The sequence below is a fragment of the Trachypithecus francoisi genome, unplaced genomic scaffold (assembly GCF_009764315.1).
Source record: "Trachypithecus francoisi isolate TF-2019V2 unplaced genomic scaffold, Tfra_2.0 Lachesis_group4, whole genome shotgun sequence".
In the NCBI taxonomy this organism is placed as follows: Eukaryota; Metazoa; Chordata; class Mammalia; order Primates; family Cercopithecidae; genus Trachypithecus; species Trachypithecus francoisi.
Window position 1 is genome coordinate 93585030 of NW_022681469.1, and position 25288 is coordinate 93610317.

Here is a 25288-nt window from a genome sequence, read left to right on the forward strand (position 1 = left end):
TATTCAGATCTGCTCGTGGGAATTTTATTATTTGCCACCAATAATAACTAAATAGACATGGAATTAACAACAAAGGATAATATTTAAAAATCATTCATACTGTGGCTCTAACTCACCAGAAGGAAGAAATGATCAAGTACATATCTTTTAATATATAGTCCTGAACTCAGTGTGCCATCAGTCTGATCTCCAATGAAAACAGGGAAGACATATACTTTATCAGAAGTTAGTGGTCTTGTATCCACTTTAAGACAATGGAGTACATCAGCTGTGGGTGGGTTATGTATTTATTTTTTCTACTTTCTCCCTTCCTTCCTTCCTTTCTTACCACATTGTGAAAAAGTCTTTTAAAAACAAAAATAAAGCATGGTTTTCTTGAAATAGGTTATAAAACTCAGGATGGCTGCTAGATAATTGTGAAATTGAACTGTTTGTTGTCTGATCCTTTTAATATACATTTGCCATTGAATTCTAGCAGCAAATGATTTCTTTCAAGTTAAACCTGGTTGGCTTATGGTTTTGTTGTTACATCTTTTTATAGGTGACTGACATGCTAATGTTAATAGGTATTCCATTAGGTAAAGGTTTTTTATAATTCTTATTGTCTTGCTTGAACGTGAGTGGTAGAGGAACGTATGTTCTGTGACATCAGTGTTCACAGATTGTGTTTGCTCTACAATGTGGCATTCAACAGTTCTGGGGAAATCACCGAACGTCTTCAACTTTGTTTTCTTGCGTCTAAAACAGGGATGTGGATAATGTTTCCCTTACAAGGTTGTGATGATGCTCAAAAGACATAATGTATGTTCAAGTATTTCCTAACAAAAGTCAAAGAGATAAATAACCAAATTTTAAAATAAGAAAAGGATGTGAATAGACATTTCACCATACAAGATACGCAGAGAGCACATGAAAAGATGCTCAACTCCATTAGTCATTAGGGAAATGCAAATTAAAACCACAACAATCAGATACCACTTCATAACCACCAGGATGACTGTAATAAAAAATATGGGCAGTAATAGTATTGGCAAACGATATGGAGAAATGCTGATTGGAATGTAAAATGGTTCCGCCTCTTTGGAAAGCAGTTCTGCAGTTCTTCAAAACATTAAACATAAAGTTAGCGTGTGATGCCGTCATCTACTCATAGGTATATACCCCAAATAAATGAAAATAAACGTCCATTAAAAAGCTCATATGCAAATGTTCATGGCAGTATTATTCATAATAGCTAAAAACAGAGACAACCCAAATGTCCATTAATTGATAAATGGATAAATAAAATGTTTATCCATATAATGTAATAGTATGCATCTATAAAAATGAATACTGGGCCAGGCGCGGTGGCTCAAGCCTGTAATCCCAGCACTTTGGGAGGCCGAGACGGGCGGATCACAAGGTCAGGAGATCGAGACCATCCTGGCTAACACGGTGAAACCCCGTCTCTACTAAAAAATACAAAAAACTAGCCGGGCGAGGTGGCGGGCGCCTGTAGTCCCAGCTACTCGGGAGGCTGAGGCAGGAGAATGGTGTAAACCTGGGAGGCGGAGCTTGCAGTGAGCTGAGATCCGGCCACTGTACTCCAGCCTGGGCGACAGAGTGAGACTCCGTCTCAAAAAAAAAAAAAACAAAACAAAACAAAAAAATGAATACTGAGTTATGCTACAATGTATGAGTCTTGAAAAGATCATGCTAAAAGAAAGAAGCCAGACACAAAAGGTCACATATGACATGATATGTGATATCATATATCGTACAGAGGCACATTCTACCTGTGTACGAAATGTCCAGAACAGGCTACTTTATAGACGCAAAATAGACTAATGGTTGCCAGAGGCTGGACAAGGGTGTGGGGTTTGGGGAGTGACTACTACTGGATACACGGTTTGTCTTTGGGGTGAGGGAAATGTACTAAAATGAGCTAGAGGAGATAATTGTACAAGTTTATATAGATAGTAAAAACCACTCTACTGTATATTTTAAAGGGTGAATTTCATGGTATGTGAATTATATCTCAATAAAGTAGTTACTTTTTAAAGTATAAAGTCTATAACTGCACTATTAGAAAGTATATAAAATATATAACTAAAAAGTAGTAATAGTGTATAATTAAAAAGTATATAACTGTATTATTAGAAATGCCTTTAGCTGACAAACGTATAACTGCACTAAAATATGTAACTGCACTATTAGAAAATGCATTTGGCTGGAGGTGATATCTAACTTTTACAGTGGCTCAAACAAATGGGAGCTTATTTTTCACATATTACAGAAAATGCTAAGGCTAGACCATTATCAGTGTTGATCCAGATGATTAGTGACTAGCCACCTAGGCTCTTTGTTGCCCTCTGCCTCTCCACACTTAGCAAGTGGTCATTCACCCTCATGCATTTTGCCTCATGGTCTCAAGTCAGTTGCTACACCTTCAGATTCAGAGAGACAGCAGAGAAAGGGAACAATCTATATCAGCTGGGGTTTTCTCCTTTTATGAGAAAATCTTATGTTTTTCTGGAAATGTCTCTGACAGACCCCCACTTAAGTTTCTTTAGTCAGAACTAGATAAACTCTTAACTCCACCCCACACCTCCTGCCCAAAAAAAAAAAAAGTGTCTGGAAAAGGGGGAATGGGGCTATCATCACTGGCTTAGCAAGTCACCGTTCATCTCATGGAACTGGGCACATTACCATACTATTCAGATTCAGGGTTCTCTTAGCAAGAAAGGGGGAAACATGTTTGAGGATAGCTAGATGATAGCTTCATTTCTTGTAGTAGATTTTTTTTTTTTTTTTGAGAAGGAGTCTCGCTCTGTCACCCAGGCTGGAGTGCAGTGGCGCGATCTCAGCTCACCCCACCTGCTAGGTTCATGCTATTCTCCTGCCTCAGCCTCCTGAGTAGCTGGGACTACAGGCACCCGCCACCATGCCCAGCTAAGTTTTTTGTATTTTTAATAGAGCGGGGTTTCACCATGTTAGCCAGGATGATCTTGATCTCCTGACTTCATGATCTGCCCACCTCAGCCTCCCAAAGTGCTAGGATTACAGGTGTGAGCCACCACACCCAGCCTATAGTAGATTTGTAAAACCCTAAATTATTACCACAAATTTAATTCATCACAAGTTGAAATACACTCTCTCTCTGAAATGCATAGTTCATTATGCAGAAACTCATAATTCACCCTGCAAATCCCCTCTCCATTCCATCTCAGTAACTGCAATTCTGTTCTTCCAGTTTTTCTGGCCCAAAGCTTTTGAATCACCCATGACTCTTTCTGACATCCAGTCCATCAGCATATTCTGTTGACTCTGCTTTTCAGGTTCATTCCAAATCCCAGCACTTCGCATTCTCTTCACCTCACCATGCTGGTTCAGGCTGCTGGCATCTCTCCCCTAGGGTGCCTCTGCAGGCCCCACCATTACCTCCTAAAGCTTACTTCCCTCATTGCAGCCGGGTGATATTTTACAAACTTAAGTACATTCCCATCACCCCTTCACTCAGAACTCCCCGATAACTAATTAATCACTCAAAGTCCAGTCTAAAGGCTTTACTGACCTACTAGGCCCTACATGATGATCTGTCTCCTGGATACCCCCTGTCCTCACCTCTGCCACTTCTCTCTTGCCCTGTCTTCACTGGCCTTCTGTCTCTCCCACATACTTCCAGGCACTCTCCTTCTTTGTGCCTTAGCCTTTCCCAGACAATCACATCACTGGCTCTTTGTCAGGTTCTGCTGAAAGTTCTCATCAATTGGTTTTCTCTGACTTCCCCACATTAAAGAGCCTTCATCCAACACACATGAGTCCCCCCCACTCATTGACACACACACACATACAAGCACACATACGCATCTCTATTTTCTCCACTTGCTCTGTTACCATTTTTTGATAGCATTTATTGCATGAACATAGTCGCACATGTATGCATAGGCACAAATACTTGTTTTGGTCTTTTTTTCCCCCAACTGAAATATGAGATTCTCAAGAACAGGAAACTTTACCTTTTTTGTGCACTGCTTGATCCCAAGCATCTAGAACAGTCCCGGCATGTCATCAGCATCACTAGATATTTACTGAATGAATACATTAATAAATGGGTGAGTTTTGGGAGCCTCCTGTATTAAAATTCTGGAGCCTTTTGAAGACTTGCTTTTCTTAGATGAGTTGAGAAATTTCAGCAGTACTAGTACTTAAAACTACTGCCATTTAAAGTGGTAAGATTTAAGCAGTGTGAAGAGTTCACCATTTCTGAGGTACCTGAGAAAAAGTGTCATGTAATTAGACTGTTTTCCTGGACTAGTTACAGAATGTCTGAAAGTTTTATCAAGGGGAAAGCAGGTCCTACCATGTGTCTCTAACATATAGCAATATTTCCAAAGGCTTTACTTACTCATGATGATTTAGACAAGGAAAGGAAAAGAAGATTGTAGTATGTTAACTAAGAAAAAATATATATTTTTAAAGGATTAATTGAAGATGTCAGATCTTTTTCTTTCAGGATGAATTCTTTCTGACTAGAACAGGAGACAGTTAACTTCTGAAAAACATCAAGACTGATGATTTTGTCTATATAGCATTGACCTGGAAGCTCAGCCATTCAGACTAATAAATCAGGCAATTTATATTTAATCATTAACTAACTCCTGAGTTGAGCAGCTGTTCAAAATTAGAAATGGGTCACCCCAGCCAGGATGACATTACAGGCAATCTATAATGCATTAGAATAAAATTATAGTGATTTTTAACTGTCTAGAAATTTATTACAGGACATGTTCCAACTCTTAAACCCTTGTTAGCCAATGTCAGTAATGATTTATGTTGTGTGGATACTATAGCAAAATTATTGATGATTTCGATAGCCAATAAGTCTATGTTTAGTAAATCTTCAAATTTCAAAGCTGTTTTGGAGAATGAGGTGGGTACATTTTATTGTTTATCCTTTACAAACCAAAAACAACAAAGATGGGAGGGTAGGTGAATGAGAGATTCCTCCTGAAAATTAATGGATATGTTGTCTGTGGCTGAGGAAGGAAAGTAATAAATTCTGTAGAGGGCTAGAGAGCTGAAGTTCCTTAGTGTTTAATTATATAGTTAACTTGGGGTGATCTTTATCAAGCAAAGCAAGGAGATGATCTTGAAACCACTTTGATAACCATTTTCACATGCTAATTTCATGACCTCCGACCTCAGTGTTGTAGATATTAAGATGGCTTGCAGGGAACTGGCATTCCAATCCATTATGACATCATTTTTGTTTTCTGTGGTCAATCTACTTTCATGGGGAAAGCAAAATTCCATAGGGTGCCTCGTTGCTTGTACTAACAAATTGCTGATTTCTTTTCAGGTTCCATTAATCTGCATGTTCTTAAAATGTTGTATTTTTAGCGTACCTTGAAACAAAATAAATTAGTGAACTACCCTGCAGTTCAGTCAATCCATACATATTTATTGCAGTTTTATTCAAATCCAATATTAAGGGCTTCACATACTTAACCTGTAAATCAGATTTTAAATGGCCATCCAACTAGATATAAGGACTTCAACAGCGTTCTTGGAGGGTGTTGTGAAGTCCTGATTTCCACCTTTTTACATAGATCATAGCTTCCTCCACTGATTTAATGATTATATTAGAAAACTAACCTGATTTTAGTAACTACCAATGCTACTCTTTCAGTAGAATCCAGGATAGATGGCTATTTCAGCTTTATGTTTTAACTAATTAAGAAGAGTTGTGTTTGTCATTTCCCTTTGTCTGTAATCAGACCATTGCCAGCATGTTAAAAATAGGTAAGTAAATAAAAAGTTTGACTAGGGCAGTGTAGTGGGAAGAATGGAGAGCAGCCAGGCTGATATTAAAAAAATCCTGATATCAGGCCAGGTGTGGTGGCTCACGCTTTAATCCCAACACTTTGGGAGGCCAAGGCAGGTGGATTGCTTGAGCTCATGAGTGTGAGACCAGCCTGGGCAACATGGCAAAGCCCCATCTCTACAAAAAAATACAAAAATTTGCCAGGGATGGTGACGCATGCCTGTAGTCCCAGCTACTTGAGAGGCTGAAGTGAGAAGATGGCTTGAGCCCAGGAGGTAGAAGTTGCCATGAGCTGAGATGGTGCTACGGCATTCCATCATGGGCGATAGAACCAGACCTTGTCAAATAAATAAGTAATCCTAACATCACTCATTCTTGGCCACAGCTCTTGGTCATCCTCCACTCCCAGAGGGACAGGGGAGAGACTGTCAGCCTTTCAAGAAGGACCTCAATCATAATGGAAGAGTTGGGATGTCCAGTGAGAAGAGATGTTAAAGAACTAATGTCACTTTGTGATAAACTCCACTGAGGAGAGTATGAGAACTCCATCATAATGATGGGTTTCAAACACATGAGAGATTATAATAGTCACACCAAACCATTACACTCTGTTCCTTCTAGTGACTGTGTGGAAGGACATAAACTGTGCCGTAAGGTAATTGCATTAAGCATTTGTGGAGTTGACGTTCACCCTGCAATTACAGCTGAGTAATTTCATCTTTCAGTCAGAGAAGATTCGCTGGGGTCAATCCATTAAGTCCTTTGAAGCTCAAGAGAAGACACTCTGTGGAGATGTTCTTCTCACGGCAGCATTTGTGTCTTATGTCGGACCCTTTACAAAGCAGTATCGCCAGGAGCTGGTGCACTGCGAGTGGGTTCCCTTTCTTCAACAGAAGGTAAGTTCAGTTCCTTACCTTGTGAACAGGTAGAAAGATCATACTGAGATTTCAGTAGTAAAACCCATGTATATGCCAGGCACTTTTGGACCTCTGTAACGAAAACTGACCACAAACTCCACGGTGAGGGTGTGTCTTATGTGCTGCAGGTTTTCTTATGTTTACAACATTCATATTTCATTATTTTAAAAATGTTTTAATTGATATATAATACTCATATGTCTTTTGGGGTAATGTGACAGTTTGATACCTGTATACAATGTGTAATCGTCAAGTCAGTGTACGTAAGATATCTATCACCTTAAACATTTATTTTTTTCTCTGTTAGGAACACTATAATTCTTCCTTTCTAGCTATTTGAATTATACAATAAATTATGAACTATGATTTCCCTACTATGCTATTGAATACTGGCACTTACTTCTTCTAACTGTATTTTTGTACCCGGTAACCAACTTCTCTGCAACCCCTCTCCCCCATTTCCCTCCCTCTAGTTCTCTGGTAACCATCATTCTACTCTCTACCTCCATAAGATCCACTTTTTTAGCTCCCACATGTGAGTAAGAACACATGATATTTATCTTTTTGTGCCTGGCTCATTTCACTTACATAAAGTCCTCCAGTTCCAGTCATGTGGCTGGAAATGACAGGGTTTCATTGTTTTTATGGCTGAATAGTATTCCATTGTGCATGTATATCACATTTTCTTTATCTGCCCATCTGTTGATGAACACTTAAGTTGATTCCGTGTCTTGGCTCTTGTGAATAGTGATGTAGTAAACATAGGAGTGCAGATATCTCTTTGACATACTGATTTCCTTTCTTTTGGGTATGTGCTCAGCAACTGGATTGCTGGATCATATGGTAGTTAATTTATTTTTTTTTAGGAACCTCCATACTGTTTTCTGTAGTGGCTATATTAATTTAAATTTCCATCAGCAGTACAAAAGCTTTCCCTTTTCTCTACATCCCCACCAGCATTTAATATTTTCTGTCTTTTTAATAATAGCCATTCTAACTGAGGTGAAGTGATATCTCATTGTGGTTTGGATTTACATTTCCCTGATGACTCAGTGATGTTGAGCATTTCACATGTTACTTATTGGCCATTTGTACATCTTCTTCTGAGACAAATATCTATTCAAGTCCTTTGACCATTTTACAATCAAGTTTTTTGCTTTTTTTTTGCTATTGAGTTGTTTGAGTTCTTATGTATTCTGGTTATTGGTGCCTTTTTGGGTGAATAGTTTGCAAGTATTTTCTTCTATTCTCTAGATTATCTTTTCACTCTGTTGGTTGTTTCCTTTGCTAGGCAGAAGCCTTTTAGCTTGATACGATCCCATTTTTGTGTTTGTTTGAAGTCTTACCCAAAAAACCTTTGCCCGGATGTCCTGAAGCATTTTCCCAATTTTTCCTATAGAAGTTTTATAGTTTCAGGTCTTACATTTCAGTCTTTAATCCATTTTGATTTGATTTTCTGTTTTTGTTTTGCTTTTTGTTTGTTTCATTTTGTTTTTTTGAGATGGAGTTTCCCTCTTGTTGCCCAGGCTGGAGTGCAATGGTGCGGTCTCGGCCCACTGCAACCTCCGCCACCGAGGTTCAAGCAATTCTACTGCCTCAGCCTCCCAAGTAGCTGGGATTACAGGCACCTGCCACCACACCCAGCTAATTTTTTTGTATTTTTAGTAGAGATGGGGTTTTACCATTTGCCCAGGCTGGTCTCAAACTCCTGACCTCAGGTGATCCACCAGCCTCAGCCTCCCAAAATGCTGGAATTACAGGTGTGAGCCACTACACCTGGCCTGATTTGATTTTTGCTTATGATGAAAGATGGAAATAGTTTTTCTTATTTTAGTGATGATTTCAACAAGAACATAAAAATTAACTATGTAAACTACAGAGTTATAGTTGGAAAAGTGCTTTAAACAGAAGTGATAACTGAAATCAAACTCAGATCATCATGTTATTGAATAGCATGAAACTTTTGTTTTCTTACTAATATTATGGGTTATTTGTTAGAAATTTTAAAAGACTACTTTCAGACTTAAAGTGTAGCATTATGTATGTAAGTATAGGGTAGCTTACCCTAAATTTGAAAATTCAAACCCATAAGTCAAGTGAAATAATAGATTTGCACAATGTAAAATCATCTAGTTTAAGATACTCCTTGTACAAATGAGAAAACAGACAGACAAATGACTCCACTTCAGTCATAGAGAGTAGAAAATCAGATCTCCTGATTTCCAGGACTCTATTTTCTATATAACACTGTCATCTCAATTGATTAAAACAGATTCTTAGTTTATGTATCTAGCCCTTTCTGGGGTATGGAGACAAAGATGGACATGGGTGCAGATATTAATAGAAAATTGAAGCAGTCACACCTGCTAGTCTCTGTTACTTCAGGGAAGTAGGAAAATGCAATGCAAGCTGGCCAAACCAAAGAAAATTGAAATTAGAAGAACAGCTTTGAGGAGAGTGGTAAAAATATCAAAAATACCTGTGAAGGGCAACAGGGGAGTAGATGGTAAGAGTCGCCACACAGCTTTAAGAAACCCAAGATGTATTTGGACAAGATGAGTTTATAGTCACAGTAATAAAGTTTTCATCAGCAATATTCAAAGTATAGGAGTAAAAAGAGGGGAAAGAGAATGCCAAATCCAGCCAGGTTTATAGGCAGGTAAGCCAGAAAGAAAGGAGGTGAGGAAAGTCTTGCAGTGACTAGCAGAACAGTTAAGGAATGGGAGGAGCACTTTCAGCTGAAAAGAGACGGGAGGTTAGCCAGAAGTTAAAGTTTCCCAAAACCTTAAACACGGAATTGCCACATGATCCAGAAATTCTACTTGTTGGTATATACCCCAAAGAAGTAAAAATAGGAATTCAAACAGATGTTTGCGTGCCATTGTTTATAGCAGCACTATTCACAATAGCCAAAAGGTGGAAGTGATTCATGTGTCCATGGACAGAATAGATTTTATCTTATGTTTACAAGGTATAAACATACACTAGAATGTTATTCAGCCTCCAAAATGAAGGAAATTCGGTACATGCTACAACATGGATGAACCTTGTCAATATTAAGCTAACTGAAATTAGCCAGTCACAGCTGGGCCTGGTGGCTAATGCCTGTAATCCCAGCACTTTGAGTGGCCATGGCGGGTGGATCACTTGAGATCAGGAGTTCAAGACCAGCCTGGCCAACAGGGTGAAACCTTGACTCTACTGAAAATTAGCCAGGCATGGTGGTGAATGCCTGTAATCCAAGCTACTCAAGAGGCTGAGGCGGGAGAATTGCTTAAACCCAGGAGGTGGAAGTTGCAGTGCGCCAAGGTCGCGCCACTGTACTCCAGCCTGGGCGACAGAGTGAGATGCCATCTCAAAAAAAAAAAAAAATTAAAATAAGCCGGTCACAAAAGGACAAATACTTCCACTTTACAAGGGACCTAGAGCATTCACATTCATAGAGACAGAAAGTGGAATGGTGGTTACCAGGGGCTGGGAGAGGGAGGAATGGGGAGTTATTGTTTAATAGGTATGTTTCAGTTTGGGAAGATTAAAAAATTCTGGAGATAGATGATGATGGTTGTACAACAATGTGAATGTACTTAATGCCACTTGAACTGTACACTTAAATGGTTAAAATGACAAATTTTATGTTAAGTATATTTTGCCAAAGTAAAACAGTAAATAGGGTAAAGGCCTGGTGTATTCATGGTATTTATTAGAATAAGTGTTATGTTTAAAGATGTGAAAGAGATGTAGACAATCATAAAGAGTTGGGCACAGGAATTTTAGCTTTCAATGATGAAATAATTTCAGATTGTTACAAAGTCTGGGACAACATTTCCCATCAAAAAAGGAGTCACTCTAATACCGCTCCAAAGACATATCACCATCATGGGAGGAGGGGGTATGCATATCGAAAGCCAGGGATGGGGGCATTGTATAATCTTCCCAGGTGATTCTGATATCATCCCCTTCCTCCCTCAATTCCCCCGGCATGCTGGAGTAGAAAGGAAATACAGTGCTTTAACGTGAAAGATGTCAAGGCCAGAGAGGGGATTCGTCATCTCCATGGGCACTGAGGTTGTCAAAGATTGAAAGCAGAACTTGGAAGGGCGAGAAGGACCAATAGCTATATCCTTCAAAAGATGAAGAAATAGATCAGAGATTGTATATCTGGAGTCCACGGGTCTTAAAGGTGACATTTTGACTTAAAGATGGAAGAATCATGATTTGGGTTGACTTACAGGGAAGAAAGAGGAATGGCAACTCTTTCCCACACCCACTTTTCAGTAATGGGATTCTTAAGAAAATGAACTGTCTGCTGGGTGTGGTGGCTCACGTCTCCCAGTGCTTTGGGAGGCCAAGGCAAGAGGATCCCTTGAGGCCAGGAGTTTGAGACCAGTCTGGGCTACACAGTGAGACCCTATCTATACAAAAAAAAAAAATTTAAACCCAGCCAGTTGTGGTGGCAAAGAGGCTGAGGGGGGAGGATCACTTGAGTTCAGGAGTTAGAGGTTACAGCGAGCTTTGATGGCACCACTGAACTCCCGATTGGGTGACAGAGTGAGACCTTATTTCAGAAAGAAAGAAAAAGAGAGAGAGAGAGAGGTGGGAAGGGAGGAAAATGAACTCTTTCCACTTGCGAAGGCCCTCAAGTGAAATGAGACTCTAGAACAATGACTCTTGTACCCCACCCCAGCCTCTCATTAAAATCATGTGAGAGAGAACTTTTGAAATGTATTGATGCCCATTGATGCTGAATCACTTGGGGGAAGGGCTATGCATGTTGGCAGCTTTTTCAAGCGCTCCCATAAGTACTATATCCAGCCTGGGGTTGACAGCCATTGCCCTTGGGGGAGAGCCTGGTTTTGGTTAAGACAAGCAGTTAGAGAAGATAAGGCAATTTGGTCCAAACAGAACTAAGATACTAAAGGGTATGGGGGAAGGGTTGTCAGAAAGTACAACCACTGGGGCATGAGTTTGAGGGATGGGACAGGGAGAAAACAGTAACACAGAGGGTAGTGGCTGAAAAGGACAGGGGCTGTGGGCATACACAGCCTTGAGGGTCCAAATTACACTGTTTTCCAAAGTTGTTTCCATCCAGAATTGCTGTTTGCTGGGCAGATGGACAGAATCATAGGCAAGTTCAAGGCAGCCTTTGCACTCCACTCATTGCTTTGACCCAGCAGTTTACAGACAGAGCAAATATGTGGAGTTATTTGTGCCAATAATTAGTTATTAGTTATTATAAGCACTAATTCTAAGCCTCTGTGTCCTATGCAATAAAATAGAGATATTTACCTTGAAGAACTCTTGTAAGGGTTAAATGAAAAAATGGCAAGAATGAATCTATATGAATAAACTTTGTGAACAGGTAAAGCCTTACGTAAACATGAGTTGTTATGTTACTGTAACATTAGGAGAAACTGGGAGTATTACCTCCATAGGAAATTACCCTTTTATCTTAGGAATAGGCCAGTTGGTCAGTTTCTAGAGGCCAGATGGGCATTTGGTGTTATGACTAATTTCACTTCAGCTTTTGGCATGTGCTTCCAGCCTTGTCTTTTCTCTCTAGCAAATGGTTCTTTTCCAAAGAGTGAGCCTTCTTTTTTCTTTCAGCTCCACCTCATAGTAACATCCCGACTCACAACATGTTGACCCTACTTAACAGAGCAATTAGATGGAGCCTCGCAACAGGCTAACTCTAGAAGCAGACTTTGAACTAAAGGGTTCCCTCTTTACACTTGGTTTCCAAACCCATTTTCCTTGCTGCAGACTCCAAGAAATTCTGACAAGACAAGTTAATTATGATAAAAAGGTATACTCTAATATGTCACTTAACGAAGGGGATATGTTCTGAGAAATGCCTTTTGTTGTACTTGCATAGACCTAGATGAGACAGCCTACTACACACTCAGGCTACATGGCATAGCCTATTGCTCCTAGGCTGCAAACCTGCACAGCATGTTATTTTATTGAATGCGATAGGCAGTTGTAGCACAATGATAAGTATTTGTGCATCTAAATCTATCCAAACGTAGAAAAGATACAGAAAAAATATAGCATGAAAGACTAACATTGGTACACCTGTATAGAGCACCTATGGTGAACGGAGCATGCAGAACTGGAAATTGCTCTAAGTCTCTATGTGCTCTATGTCTCTAAGGGAACTATGTATCAAGTCAGATACCAAGACTTGTTCAATATCACTAGGAGATAGGGTTTGATTCGTTTTTAAGATAACATTGTAGTCAGGGGCAGTAAGAATATTGTGCTACTTTTCCTTAGTCAGTGAGTGAATGTGAAGGCCTAGGACATTACTGTATACTACTGTAGACTTTGTAAACACTGTACCCTTAGTCTACACAAAATTTGTTTTTAAAATAATGTACTACAACATCATGATGGCTACAGTGTCACTAGGTGATAGGAATTTTTCGGCTCCATTATAATCTTATGAAACCACTTTTGTATATGCAGTCCATCGTTGACCAATATATCATATGGTGCATGCCTGTATATGAAATGAGGCTTATTTTCCTCAGCCTACACTTTGGTTAATACTAATTGTGAAAATGATGCCTGTATTATGACTATCAAAAAATATTTTGATGAAAAAAATTCTGTATGTAGCTATGCTCCTAGCTATTTGGACACAATACTATTAAAACATCCTAAAAATTTGAGTCTGAAAGTAGTCATTGTGGTTATGATATTCTTTAATGTAGGTGTCTTCATTTAGATTAAGATGGGTTTTATTTCTTCATTTATATTGAAATGGGTTTTATTTCCCCTACTGACCAGGAAAAAAGGGGGAGATTGATATTCTCTTTGATCCCTGGCTCTCTACTCTGCACAGAGTAGGTACTCACACCATTGATTTTGGATATGAAATCTGCAGGTGCCCCTTCTGTTAGTCCTTAGAGCTTCAGAAATCAAAGTTACTCACAGCCCCCAATTGTTTCAGCTGTTTGTATTAAGTAGAAAGTAGGTAACAAAGCACATATCTCTTGCCAGTAGAAAAGTGCTTATTCTAAAACATCAAATTGCCTATGTCTCTAAGGGAACTATGTATCAAGTCAGATACCAAAACTTGTTCAATATCACTAGGAGATAGGGTTTGATTCATTTTTAAGATAACATTGTAGTCAGCGGCAGTAAGAATATTGTGCTACTTTTCCTATATTCATATCAAATTGCATCCCAGCCTTAATGTGGGAATCCTTTCAGCATTTTGTTTTGAAGCTCTGTGACAAACCAATGAACCAAACTGTTACTGCTGATATAGCCTCCCCTACCTACTACAGGTAGGGTTCTTACTACAGTCTCTTATGGAGGCATGCTTCCATGTTAACCACCCCACCAAGCTGGGGAGCTAGCTCGGTATTCATCCTGCACATTTTGGTGTCTCTGGACAGTGTTTATGTAGAAAATGCTCAATAAATGTTTGGTGATTGATGACTGGAGGAGTGAACAAATACATTCTTTAACACAATTTTTGCTACAACATTATTTGTTGTCAATTTTTATACAGAATTATGTTTATTCTTTAAAATGGATCACTCTGTCCACCCTGCTTGCCCCTTCCTCCTTGCTTGCCCCTCCCCAACCCCTTACTTTGCAATGCAATCAAGGCAAGGATAATTTCCTCTCAGCCTTAAAGTGATATCCTAAGTTCCTTTGCACAACTGAGGAGCTGATGGAATTCCAGTGAACTGAGTACTTTTCATTAACCCATCCCAGAAAGAGAGGTCATCTCTTTGTAGCATTGGTCTGTAGAAAAAAAAATGAAGTGCCTGAACAAGATACTGAATTTTAGCATTGCTTATACGCGGGTGGGGGGGGCGATTGCTCCATGGGCAAATACATTTCTGGTGTCCTGCCATTCTTCCTGGTGTGTCCATTCTCTCTTACCTAAGTATGGGGCAAAGTCTCTCTCAGTTGAAGCCCAGTAGATGCAATTGATAAAACTGATGTTGAATCCCAAAGTTGACAGAATTCTGAGATATAAAATACTAGGTTTATCAAGTCAAATTGCATTTAATGATGAGTTGTGTTTGGCTTCTAAGAATCCACAGAAAATTATCATGTGTTTACCTAGAGTTACTTTCTCATGGCTTTGTTCTCTTCTTCTCTTGTCTGTCTTCTCTCTCTGCCACATGGCCAATTTGTTGCATTCAACTCTGAATTTAAAGGTCTCCATTCCACTAACTGAAGGCCTGGACTTGATCTCCATGTTGACGGATGATGCTACAGTTGCCGCCTGGAATAACGAAGGGCTGCCCAGTGACAGAATGTCCACCGAAAATGCTGCTATCCTAACACACTGTGAGCGCTGGCCTCTGCTGATAGATCCCCAGCAACAGGGAATTAAGTGGATCAAGAATAAGTATGGAACGGACCTGAAAGTCACACATTTGGGCCAGAAAGGGTATGTGAAGTTTGAAGAGATTGGCTTTCTGTTTACCTGCTGTGAAGTGGGTCTGATTTGTATAAAGTCGTGATGTTTCTTAGACCTCTCCACCACATTGATGTATTACAATTTGGTGCTATTTGTTTATCTGCCTGCTCGTGTTTCATATAAAGTATCTCTGTTGAAAAGGCATTCTTGTTGGATGGCATCCAATTATCTGAAGAAGAGATAATAAAATTGAAGGTTAGAACAAACATTGTGTCTGTGGGGAAAAATATGTGAATTTTCTAAAGCCAACAATGGATGTATATTACATTCCTTCTCTGGAGTGTTTGGATAGTAACACAAGAATTGTCAGTGGTGCCTCCAGGCTTAATGATGTTTACGGTCATATTTCTAAATCTACACTCTGCTTATAGAAGGATCTTAACATGGCTACAAGTCCCAACATTGGATGCCTGAAGTTAATTTATTATCTTAGTCAAGATTTACATGTCACTTTTGAGAACTGAATCTACTCCAAGAATTTCTGTTACTAAGTCATCATGATAATACTGTCTGATAGATAGAAAGCTGTCTTGTATGCAGTTGCTATTCAGTTAATGTTGAATAAATTATTTTAGAACTATGGATGTTTCACTTGACCCTTCCATCCTCTTTTTATACATAGAATGAAATAATAAATTTCTGTAGTTATACAAGGAAATGTAGTTCTTAGGCCGGGTGCAGTAGCTTATGCCTATAATCCCAGCACTTTAGGAGGCTGAGACAGGAGAATTGCTTAAAGCCAGGAGTTTGAGACCAGTCTGAGCAACATAGTGAGACCCCCATCTCTACCAAAACAACAACAAAAAAAGTAGACAGGTATGGTGGTGCCTACCTGTAGTCCCAGCTACTTGAGAGGCTGAGGCAGGAGGATCACTTGAGCCCAGGAAATGGAGGCTACACTGAACCGTAAACATGCCACTGCACTCCAGGCTGAGCAACAGAGTGAGTCCACCATCTCTGTTTTTCTGTTTTTTGTTTTTTTTTTTAATGTAGTCTTTGCTTATCTGAATACTTGCAGAAAATTATTTTTGGTAGGGAGATATTTGTTGGAGAGTAAGACCAAAGTAAAATGATATCTCCCCATTGTAAGTGACTAAACTTAAAGATTTAAAAAATAAAAGTTTGATCAAATTATAAAGCATTTAATACATGAAATTTTACTTTAGAAAGGCCCATCAAATGAATTTACATGTATGATATTTGGGTAACTTACACTTATTTCAACTATGGTTGCTATTACAAGCAACTAATCTATATATAGATTTATTAGTTCAAACTATTAAATTTCACTTGGAAAATACAACTAAAATGTATCTTAAAATTTCATATTTAATTTCTGTGTAATCTAGTTAAAGGAAACTACTACTTTATAAAATAGTTTTCTCTAAGTTTGTCCCATTTAGAATATCTACATTAAATATAATTTGATCATATAAAAATTTTTGAACATTTTGTGCCAATTTACATTTTATTATCTCAAATCCCACTGATTTTTAAGGTTTGTGAATGCCATTGAAACTGCTTTGGCCTTTGGTGATGTCATCTTAATTGAAAATCTCGAGGAAACAATAGATCCAGTCCTGGATCCACTACTTGGCAGGAATACTATTAAAAAAGGAAAGTAAGTATTCTTGAATTTTTAACATGTATATCATGCTAAATGATTTTCAGCAGCAGCATCTATTTCTTAGCTTCATAATCAAGCAGTCTATTGAAATCTTAGTGATATTTCTGAGTTTCCATTTCATGCACCTACACTCCAAGACCAAAGCAACCGCAACATAATCCAGACTTTCAGACTATTTATTTGGTGGATTTAGATTTGTTTTATCCAATTCCTGATCTATAGGCCAAAAAAATGCATTGTTATAAATCTGAGAATAGTTGCCTCTTTTAAAATTTATACCAACGTTTCTCTAACTTCAGTACTTTGCAGAACACCTTGAATATGGCTGCCAATCTACATATCACTTGTGCCCTGTTTACTTAATATTTTTCTTTAACTAGATTTTAAATCCATTCACTATTTTTTAAAATTAGCATGGGTTTACTGTGCTAGCTCTGTTTTTCCTAATATATTTAAAATGTAACCATTCAGAAAAGGAGAGTTCATTAGTGGATCCCTGAAATCATCCCTTATGCCAGCAATATTGGATTATCAACAACAGAGAAATACTTCCCCCTACCCCTCCAGGAGCTATATGTGACTTTCTAAGAGGTGGCCATTCCCCCAAGACAATGTACTTTCCAGAACATTCTCTCAGGGGCCTTGAAGCCATTTCTGAGGAGTCATCATGTCACTTTCCTATGAATGTGTGAAAGGTCGGGTGCAGCAATTGTGTCTTCAATCAAGTTTAGGTGGGCATAGGGGAAACTGGCACTCCAGAGACTCCCTATGCCTCTTCACACAAGCAACCAACATTCATTAGACTTAATTCACTGAATTTCCTTCCCTCTCTTCTTTTTTTCTTCAAAGAGATATAATTTCAGAACTTTCCCCACCCTGTTCTTCCTTAACGCCCACGCTCTGCCTCTAAGGTATCTGTCCCCTTTTTCATCACTAGCTTATTCTTGTCAATTTTAAGTGGAAATAGGCCTACATTAGGATGACTAACTTCTTGGTCTCTAACTGATTAGTATGGTATTTATCATATAACTCACTAAGTAAATCCATTTAGAGCGACTGACAGCTTATTGTTTAATAAACCAAAATTTACCCAGGCACACATTTAGAACAATCTAACAAGCCACTTGACAAACTGCAACTCTTAACATAAATATAATTGTAGCTGTGTCTGATGTGTTAAAAATATAGTGTAAAATGTTGAATGTCACTGAAGCGAAATCCTTGTTATTAAGGTTCTGACTCTATTATGAAGACCTAAAATTTTTATCAGTGAAATGCATGTTCTCTGATCTTCAACTTCAACTTCAATAGCACAATTTAGGTGTAAGCAATTTGATGACTCTTATTACATATATAGTTGGACAATCTGAAATTTCCAAAGACTGATAAATTTGAGTCATGATTCTCAGTATGGATGTAGTTAACTATCCGTGAGGATTCTAGAGGTCTTCAATTTTAGGAACAAATTTTACATAGAGCTTCAAGTCTTTATCACAAATATCAGGCCAGAACAACTTAATTCAAATTAATAATATTTACTGAATATGTACTCTCTGTTAAGCCTTATAAAACTGATCATATTGTAGCAGGACGAGCCACAGACAAAACTCCTCAGACACCGAGTTAAAGAAGGAAGGGGTTTATTCTGCTGGGGGCATCGGCAAGACTCCTGTCTCAAGAGCCGAGCTCCCCGAGTGAGCAATTTCTGTCCCTTGTAAGGGCTCACAACTCTAAGGGGGTACGCATGAGAGGGTCGTGATTGATTGAGCAAGCAGGGGGTATGTGACTGGGGGCTGCATGCACTGATAATTAGATTGGAGCAAAACAGGATAGGGATTTTCACAGTGCTTTTCTGTACAATGTCTGTAATCTATAGATAACATAACCAATTAGGTCAGGGGTTGATCTTTAACTACCAGGCCCAGGGTGTGGCACCGGGCTGCCTGCTCGTGGATTTCATTTCTGCCTTTGAGTTTTTACTTTTTCTTTCTCTGGAGGCAGAAATTGGGCATAAGACAATATGAGGGGTAGTCTCCTCCCTTATTCCCCCTCTTTGAGACTCTCAATCAATAGTGGGAGTTCTCACTTTTATCTTTACTACTTATGTCTTCTTGCAAGACAGATCAATAGTGGTTCATATAGTACACTTGTGCTGAAGCAGTTTGGTGAACTAAGGTAGCGATGAAGCTTCTTATCATTTGAAGAAGTACAGGTAGCAAACAATGGAGCAGTAAGCAGGTTCCTATTACTATTATAACTTTTATTATAAGAGTTTTAAATCCTCCTAGTGCTGGGAACCATTTTTTAAACATGACCCTAGGATCAAATCCATGCCACACTTGCACGGGCACATGTGCCAGTTTTGTCATATCTTTATGTCTTCAACTACTTGCCCTTGATTATCTATGTGTAGGCAGCAATTAGTAAGGTTAAATTTCCTATAGACCTCTCCTTCAGCTGCTAGCAAGTAGTCAAGAGCTGATCTATTTTGATAGCATTTCTCATCTGAGTTTCTTGCCAGGCCAGAATAGTCAAGGCTCTGCCGGTTTTATTAGTGATTATTTTTAAGACAGCTTGTAACTGTATGATTCGGTTGATCATGTAAATGGAGGTCTGGTATCCCCACGAGCCATCTTGTGCCCAAGTAGCAGGCCTATAATATTGTATGATTCTCTCAGGGCCATTTATTATTTTTTTTCAATTTCCTATAGCTATGCTCCTCTTTTCACAGGAAGCATAGACAGGGAAGCCCAGGAGTTTGCCTGTCTTTATGGGCAGTAGGAAGAAAGATGGTTTAATAGTATCAGTAACACAACTACCTGCCTACTGGTCAGGTAATTTGGCGTAAGCTCTATGCCCACATATCCAGTATAATCCAGTGGGGGCTGTCCAGTCCCGGTGGGACTCTGGGTGGGTCCACACAGTTTGCAACTTTGGGAATTTACTAAATGGATTTCTCTCTGTGTAATTTGAACTCCACCAAGTGACTGTTTTTGTGGTACCATTATACAGTTTCTGTCTCAGACAACTAAGTCGTCCTACGGGGTGAGTGAATTCTTTTCCTTCTCTAGCTATGCAATATTGTCTAATAATTGAGGCTTTTAGGACCCAGAAATTATCAGGGTGATTCTTTTGAGTCAGAAATTCATCAGGAACTGGGTCTGTAGGTACTAATTCTCGGGCTTCTTATGGCCATTGATCTCCTATTACAGTTCTTCAACATATGTAACATGAAGTGACGTTGAGAGACTGGGCTACATGCTCGGCTAATTGCAAAAACAAATTTCTTGTTTTTCCTGGAATTTCTGGTACTGGCACATTTAGTTCATAGAAAGTTTGAAACACTGGCTCAGGAGAGTGTTTGTAAACTTCACCTCGAACCAAGATATTTACTGGAGTATCCAGTCCAGCCCCGTCGATTCCTAAGGTCACACACTCCTCTTTTTTCCAGCGAGGATCAAGGGGATTGCTTGTCACTAGCTCTAAGAGGTTACATTGTCCTTTAGTACAGGAAGGGCCATTTTTTCCTTTCTGAAGGTGGACTGGATTTTTTTCATTTTTTTTTTATCCAAGTGGCCTAAATGACACAAGACCAGTATTTACATTTATTTCCACACAGTCCTAATTTATGACAGATGTATTTATTTTCTGCCATATAGCTTCTTTTCTAATTAAGAGAACCACACCTTATTCCTAACTTATTACTATTAATGACAGCACAGGCATCAAATTTTAAGGTGACTTGTTTGGGCACCCCTTTTTCTTCTGTTTTGGCTAACAGTTTATTCGTATCGTTTATGAGCCCCCACCAGTCCTCAGTCCTTAATCTTATTTTAAAAACTGTGGTCATGGGAGGCTCAGATGGGTCATAACACACATCAGGTTGGTCATTTCCTGGGCTACATACCTTGTATAGAATAACATTATACAAACAAGTTCTTTTTAGAGTTCCAGTACACTTATAATAACCATAAAATAATAGGACCGTAACAACCTTTTTCCTACCTCAGTGACTTGATGTATACACTGGGAACAGTCCTCAATCTGAGGAAGGTCTGTTGAAGTCCTTACTGTAAAAGTCTAAATTTTTAAGGAAAATGAGTCCCATGATGAGTTTCCTCATGCTTCAGCCGTGCATGGACCAGTCAGCTTCCGGGTGTGACTGGAGCAGGGCTTGTTGTCTTCTTCAGAGTCACTTTGCAGGGGTTGGCGAAGCTGCTCCCGTCCACATACCACTCGCAGTCTACTGATGTTTAAGGAAGGTCTCGGAGGTTGGGCCTGCTAGAATAAACTGAGTCCAAGACCTCTACACAGTTATGTTCAACTGAGCTCTCTGATACCGGGAGCAAGGTGGTGGGGTTCACGGTGTTGCAAACTTCAATGGTTATGTGGGGATTTTCATGGAGCAAGCTTTGGTAGTTGGTTACTCTAGCATTTGTTAACCAGTGAAGTCTTTTGGTAGTTATTAAAGTTACCACAGCATGGGGGCCTTTATATTCAGGTTTTGCCTAAGGGTTCGTTTATCTGCTTCTTGTGCTAACAGGGCCATTGCTGCTAGGGCCCTTAGACCTAGGGGCCAGCCTTTGGAAACCCTGTCTAGTTGTTTTGAGAGATAGGCCACTGGCCTTGGCTAGGGCCCCACAGTCTGGGTTAAAACTCCAACTGCCATTTTTTGTCTTTCTCACACACAGAGTGTAAAGAGTTTTGTCAGGTCAGGTAGCCTCAGGGCTGGGGCCAACATGAGTTTTTCTTTTAACTCATGAAAAGCTCATTGCTGTTGGTTGTAATACATATAGTTTATCTAATCTACATTTTTATTAACTGTCACCTACTAAAATATTGACTCAAATCCTGCAGCTATTTGATTTCAAGCTGTAAATTGATCTGGTATTCCTTGTGGAACTCCAGTTGCGCCTGAATAGCCATGAGAGTTGAAAGACCCATGAGGCACTTCTCTCGCTTTACGATGTCTTACTATTTTTTTTCCTTCTGGTTGATGAAATGCCAGGGTGAAAGGGATAGCCAATTAGACTAAAGTACAAGTGCCACTCCAGTTATTCGGCAGAGTGCCCTATAAAGGTACACCACAATACCACCACACGTCTGCTCAAGGATGAACAAGGGCTGACTGATTGATAAGCTCTTGAAAATTCTTAAACTCACTGCATCCTTTCAGGTCTACAAAGAAGGCTAAGTTTCCTCCCTGTTGTGAGAGACACGAAGTGAACTTAGTGTTGGGAGACAGAGGCTGGATGCCCCTCAGGGGCTGACCCGCAGGGTGCCAGACTTTGGGATAAGCAGAGAGAGCTTGGCACAACTTATTACTCCAAGCTGTAGAATCCTGGAAAAGAGCTACCATGCAGCCTACACCTGATCCACTGGAGGACCATGTTAGTGGAAAGGGGACAGTCTGGGCCTCTGGCCTGCCATGTGCACAAGCGTAACAATTGCTTTTGTTTAATGTGCAGATGGAATATTTGATCCATTTTAACCAGGCATTTGCATCTTGGTATCTTGTCTTAATTGCCAAAGTTTGTTTCAAGTCTTTAACTTCTTTGATCCTCTAGTAAAATGAATGTATGGTTTTAGGAAATTACAAATACTGGTTGGGGCGGTCCATCCTTGCTCTTTAGTGGTCCACAGAATGTTGGACCAACTCTGGCATGAAAGCTGTACATCAGGGGGCAAGACTCCTGGTTGGCACTGGGGTCTTTATCGAAATCTCATTGGATTAAATGGTCCTAATTTACTAATGCCCGGTCTGAGGAGAATCAGGAGGGACAGAAGTACTTTTCTGAAGTAGAAAGCTGTCTTTGACTTGGCAATCTCCACAGGGTATAACAAGGCAAGCATTAAATGCAATAGTTTGAGGCAAAATTGACTTGGTTATGTTAATAACTAGATGGTCAGCATTAGAACGAGGAAAGAAGAAACAATAGAATAGATGAAAAGAGTTAAATTTTTCTTAGCTTTAGTTTGGTAGGGTTTTCCCCTGGGACTGTGGCCCACAACTCTGGAGGGGGTGGCGCTTTCTTGACTCAGGTGTTATTAGCCCATCCATTTTTTTTTTTTTTTTTTTTTCTGTACGAACAGCAGTCTTGGTGCTTAGCAGCTCAAGGTAGGGTCCTTCCCAGGCTGGCTCGAGTTTTTTTTCTTTTCACTCTTTGATGAGAACGTGATCTTCAGGCTGGTGCTGGTTTACCAGAAATTTTAGGGGTGGTACATGTGCTAAATGACTTTTAGTTTTTGAGAGAAAGGAAAGTGGAAGATAAACCAAGTATATAATTTTTAAGAAATTGACGTTTTAAATGTGGGGAACTTGGCAGTGGACTTTATAGTCCTTAGTGTGTTTTTACTGAGAAATTTCCTTTAGCACCTATTTTATTAGTTTTTAAACCAAAGAAAGCCAAATATCATTTTACATTTAACGGTGCTTCTCGTATGATTTTTATACCAGATAAGCTAAATTCTGTCTTTAAATTAGTGTGTTATTAATGTTAAACCTAATTTTAATAAATTGTAGACATATTTATCTAATTTTTAATGTTTGACCGTAAGGTAAGACTTTATAGACTCTTTTTAACCTTTTATACTTTTTGCTAAAGAACAGATTGGTGCTTTAAGAAAAAGCTGTTATGCTTTTACTTTAATGTCCAGTTTACAGAAAAACTGGATGATACTTCTTTAGCTAATACATTTACACACAGAATTTTCTTTACAATTAACATTTTAAAACTTAAACCTTCAAAACAATAATTTTTTTAACTTTTTAATGTAAGTAAAAATGTACATTCTTATGCCTCCTTATAATCTTTTTACTAAAAGTATATTTTACTTTTCTTATACACCTTGCACATAAACTATTTTTTTGGGGTTTGTTTTTTTTTTTTTTTTTTTGAGACGGAGTCTTGCTCTGCCACCCAGGCTGGAGTGCAGTGGCCGGATCTCAGCTCACTGCAAGCTCCGCCTCACGGGTTTACGCCATTCTCCTGTCTCAGCCTCCGGAGTAGCTGGGACTACAGGCGCCCGCCACCTCGCCCGGTTAGTTTTTTGTATTTTTAGTAGAGACGGGGTTTCACCGTGTTAGCCAGGATGGTCTCGATCTCCTGACCTCGTGATCCGCCCGTCTCGGCCTCCCAAAGTGCTGGGATTACAGGCTTGAGCCACCGCGCCCGGCCCGGTTTGTTTTTTTTTTTTTTTTTCATTAGTTTTACATGCAGGAGGCCTACTTTTGAATTATACAACATTTCTTGCATAAATTCCTTTTTATAACAGTTTTCTCTTGCATGACTTTCACAATTCTTCGACATGCCTCAACTTTCTGACTTATTACAAATTTTTTTTTTCTTTAAACAAGCAGTTAATTTATTTCAGGATAAGAATTTACCATATAATACTCTGTTTATATAAATTTCGCCCCCCCCCCACCTTTTTTTTTCCTTTTTTTTTTTTTTCCTTAGGATACTTCTGAACTGGTGAGCTGTGCTCACAATGAGGTTTCCTCTAAACGTTATTTTTTTTTACCTTTTTTTTTTTTTTTAAAGTTGTTAGCAAAGCAGTTGCCACTACAGATTGAATGCATCTGGGCCATCCGACAGTTACTGGGTTAAGGATTTTTGATAGGAAGACCTAGGTGCTTTTGGGATACGCCCTTGTTTACACTGACAACTAAGTGGTGTTGGAGTATTATAGGGTTGGCGAATACCTTCAATTATTAATTGTAGGTTTTAAATTTACCTTGGCTTTTAACGGAATAGGGTACACTTTTTTTTTTCTTAACTACTTGTATATCTCTCTTTCTCGTTTTGACTTTGTCTCTCTTTGACTTTCCTTTTGCCTCTGTCTCTTCCTCTTTCTCTCTCTGCCTGTTTCCTGCTCTCTCTCTCTCTCTCCTTGACTCCCTCTTTGTCTTTTCTTCTCTGTGTCTTCTTCTCTCTCTTTGCCTCTTTTCCTCTCTTTGCCTCTTTTCCTCTCTGTCTCTTTCCTTTCTCTCTCTCTGCTGGTCTTTCCTTGCCTCTGCCAGCTGCTTATGCTGCTGTTCTCTCAATCACTGTGTGTTGGGGACAGGGGGTCTAAAACCAGCTGTAACCAAGTGTCTATGTGCAGGAACTGGTCTGGGTTCCCTGGCTTACAGGTTACCTTGTGCCATACCTTTGAAACAAGGGACCTGTCCAGGCTTCCTTCTAATGGCCAACCTACCTCTAATGCTGGCTAGTCTGTCTTACACACAGTTTTCCGTTTTCCTGGTGTCATAGTACTCCATCAGTAAAAAGTACTGATTTACTCAATCAGTAAAAAGACAAGTGACACTTGCTGAAACCAATGTCCCTTAAATTCTTTTTTGAAATTTTTCAACATAGTTCCTAGTAGGGTGGACTTATTTGTGTCTGGCCTATGCTTCTATGAGACAAAACACCACGCTCACACCACGTGCACACCACAAAACAAAGAACAGGTAAGAAGGGCACACACACACTTTTGCAGTTTGCACC

General features: G+C 39.3%; 1 protein-coding gene across 1 annotated transcript in view; it reads left to right on the forward strand.

Moving 5' to 3' along the window:
- The window catches only part of DNAH11 (dynein axonemal heavy chain 11), a 407209-nt gene that overhangs the window by 286177 nt on the left and 95744 nt on the right, over positions 1-25288 (forward strand). The window contains exons 63-65 of the mRNA XM_033192171.1: positions 6536-6702; positions 14904-15139; positions 16668-16790. Of these exons, the coding sequence (XP_033048062.1) occupies positions 6536-6702; positions 14904-15139; positions 16668-16790 (526 nt within the window). The remainder of the gene's footprint in view (positions 1-6535; positions 6703-14903; positions 15140-16667; positions 16791-25288) is intronic.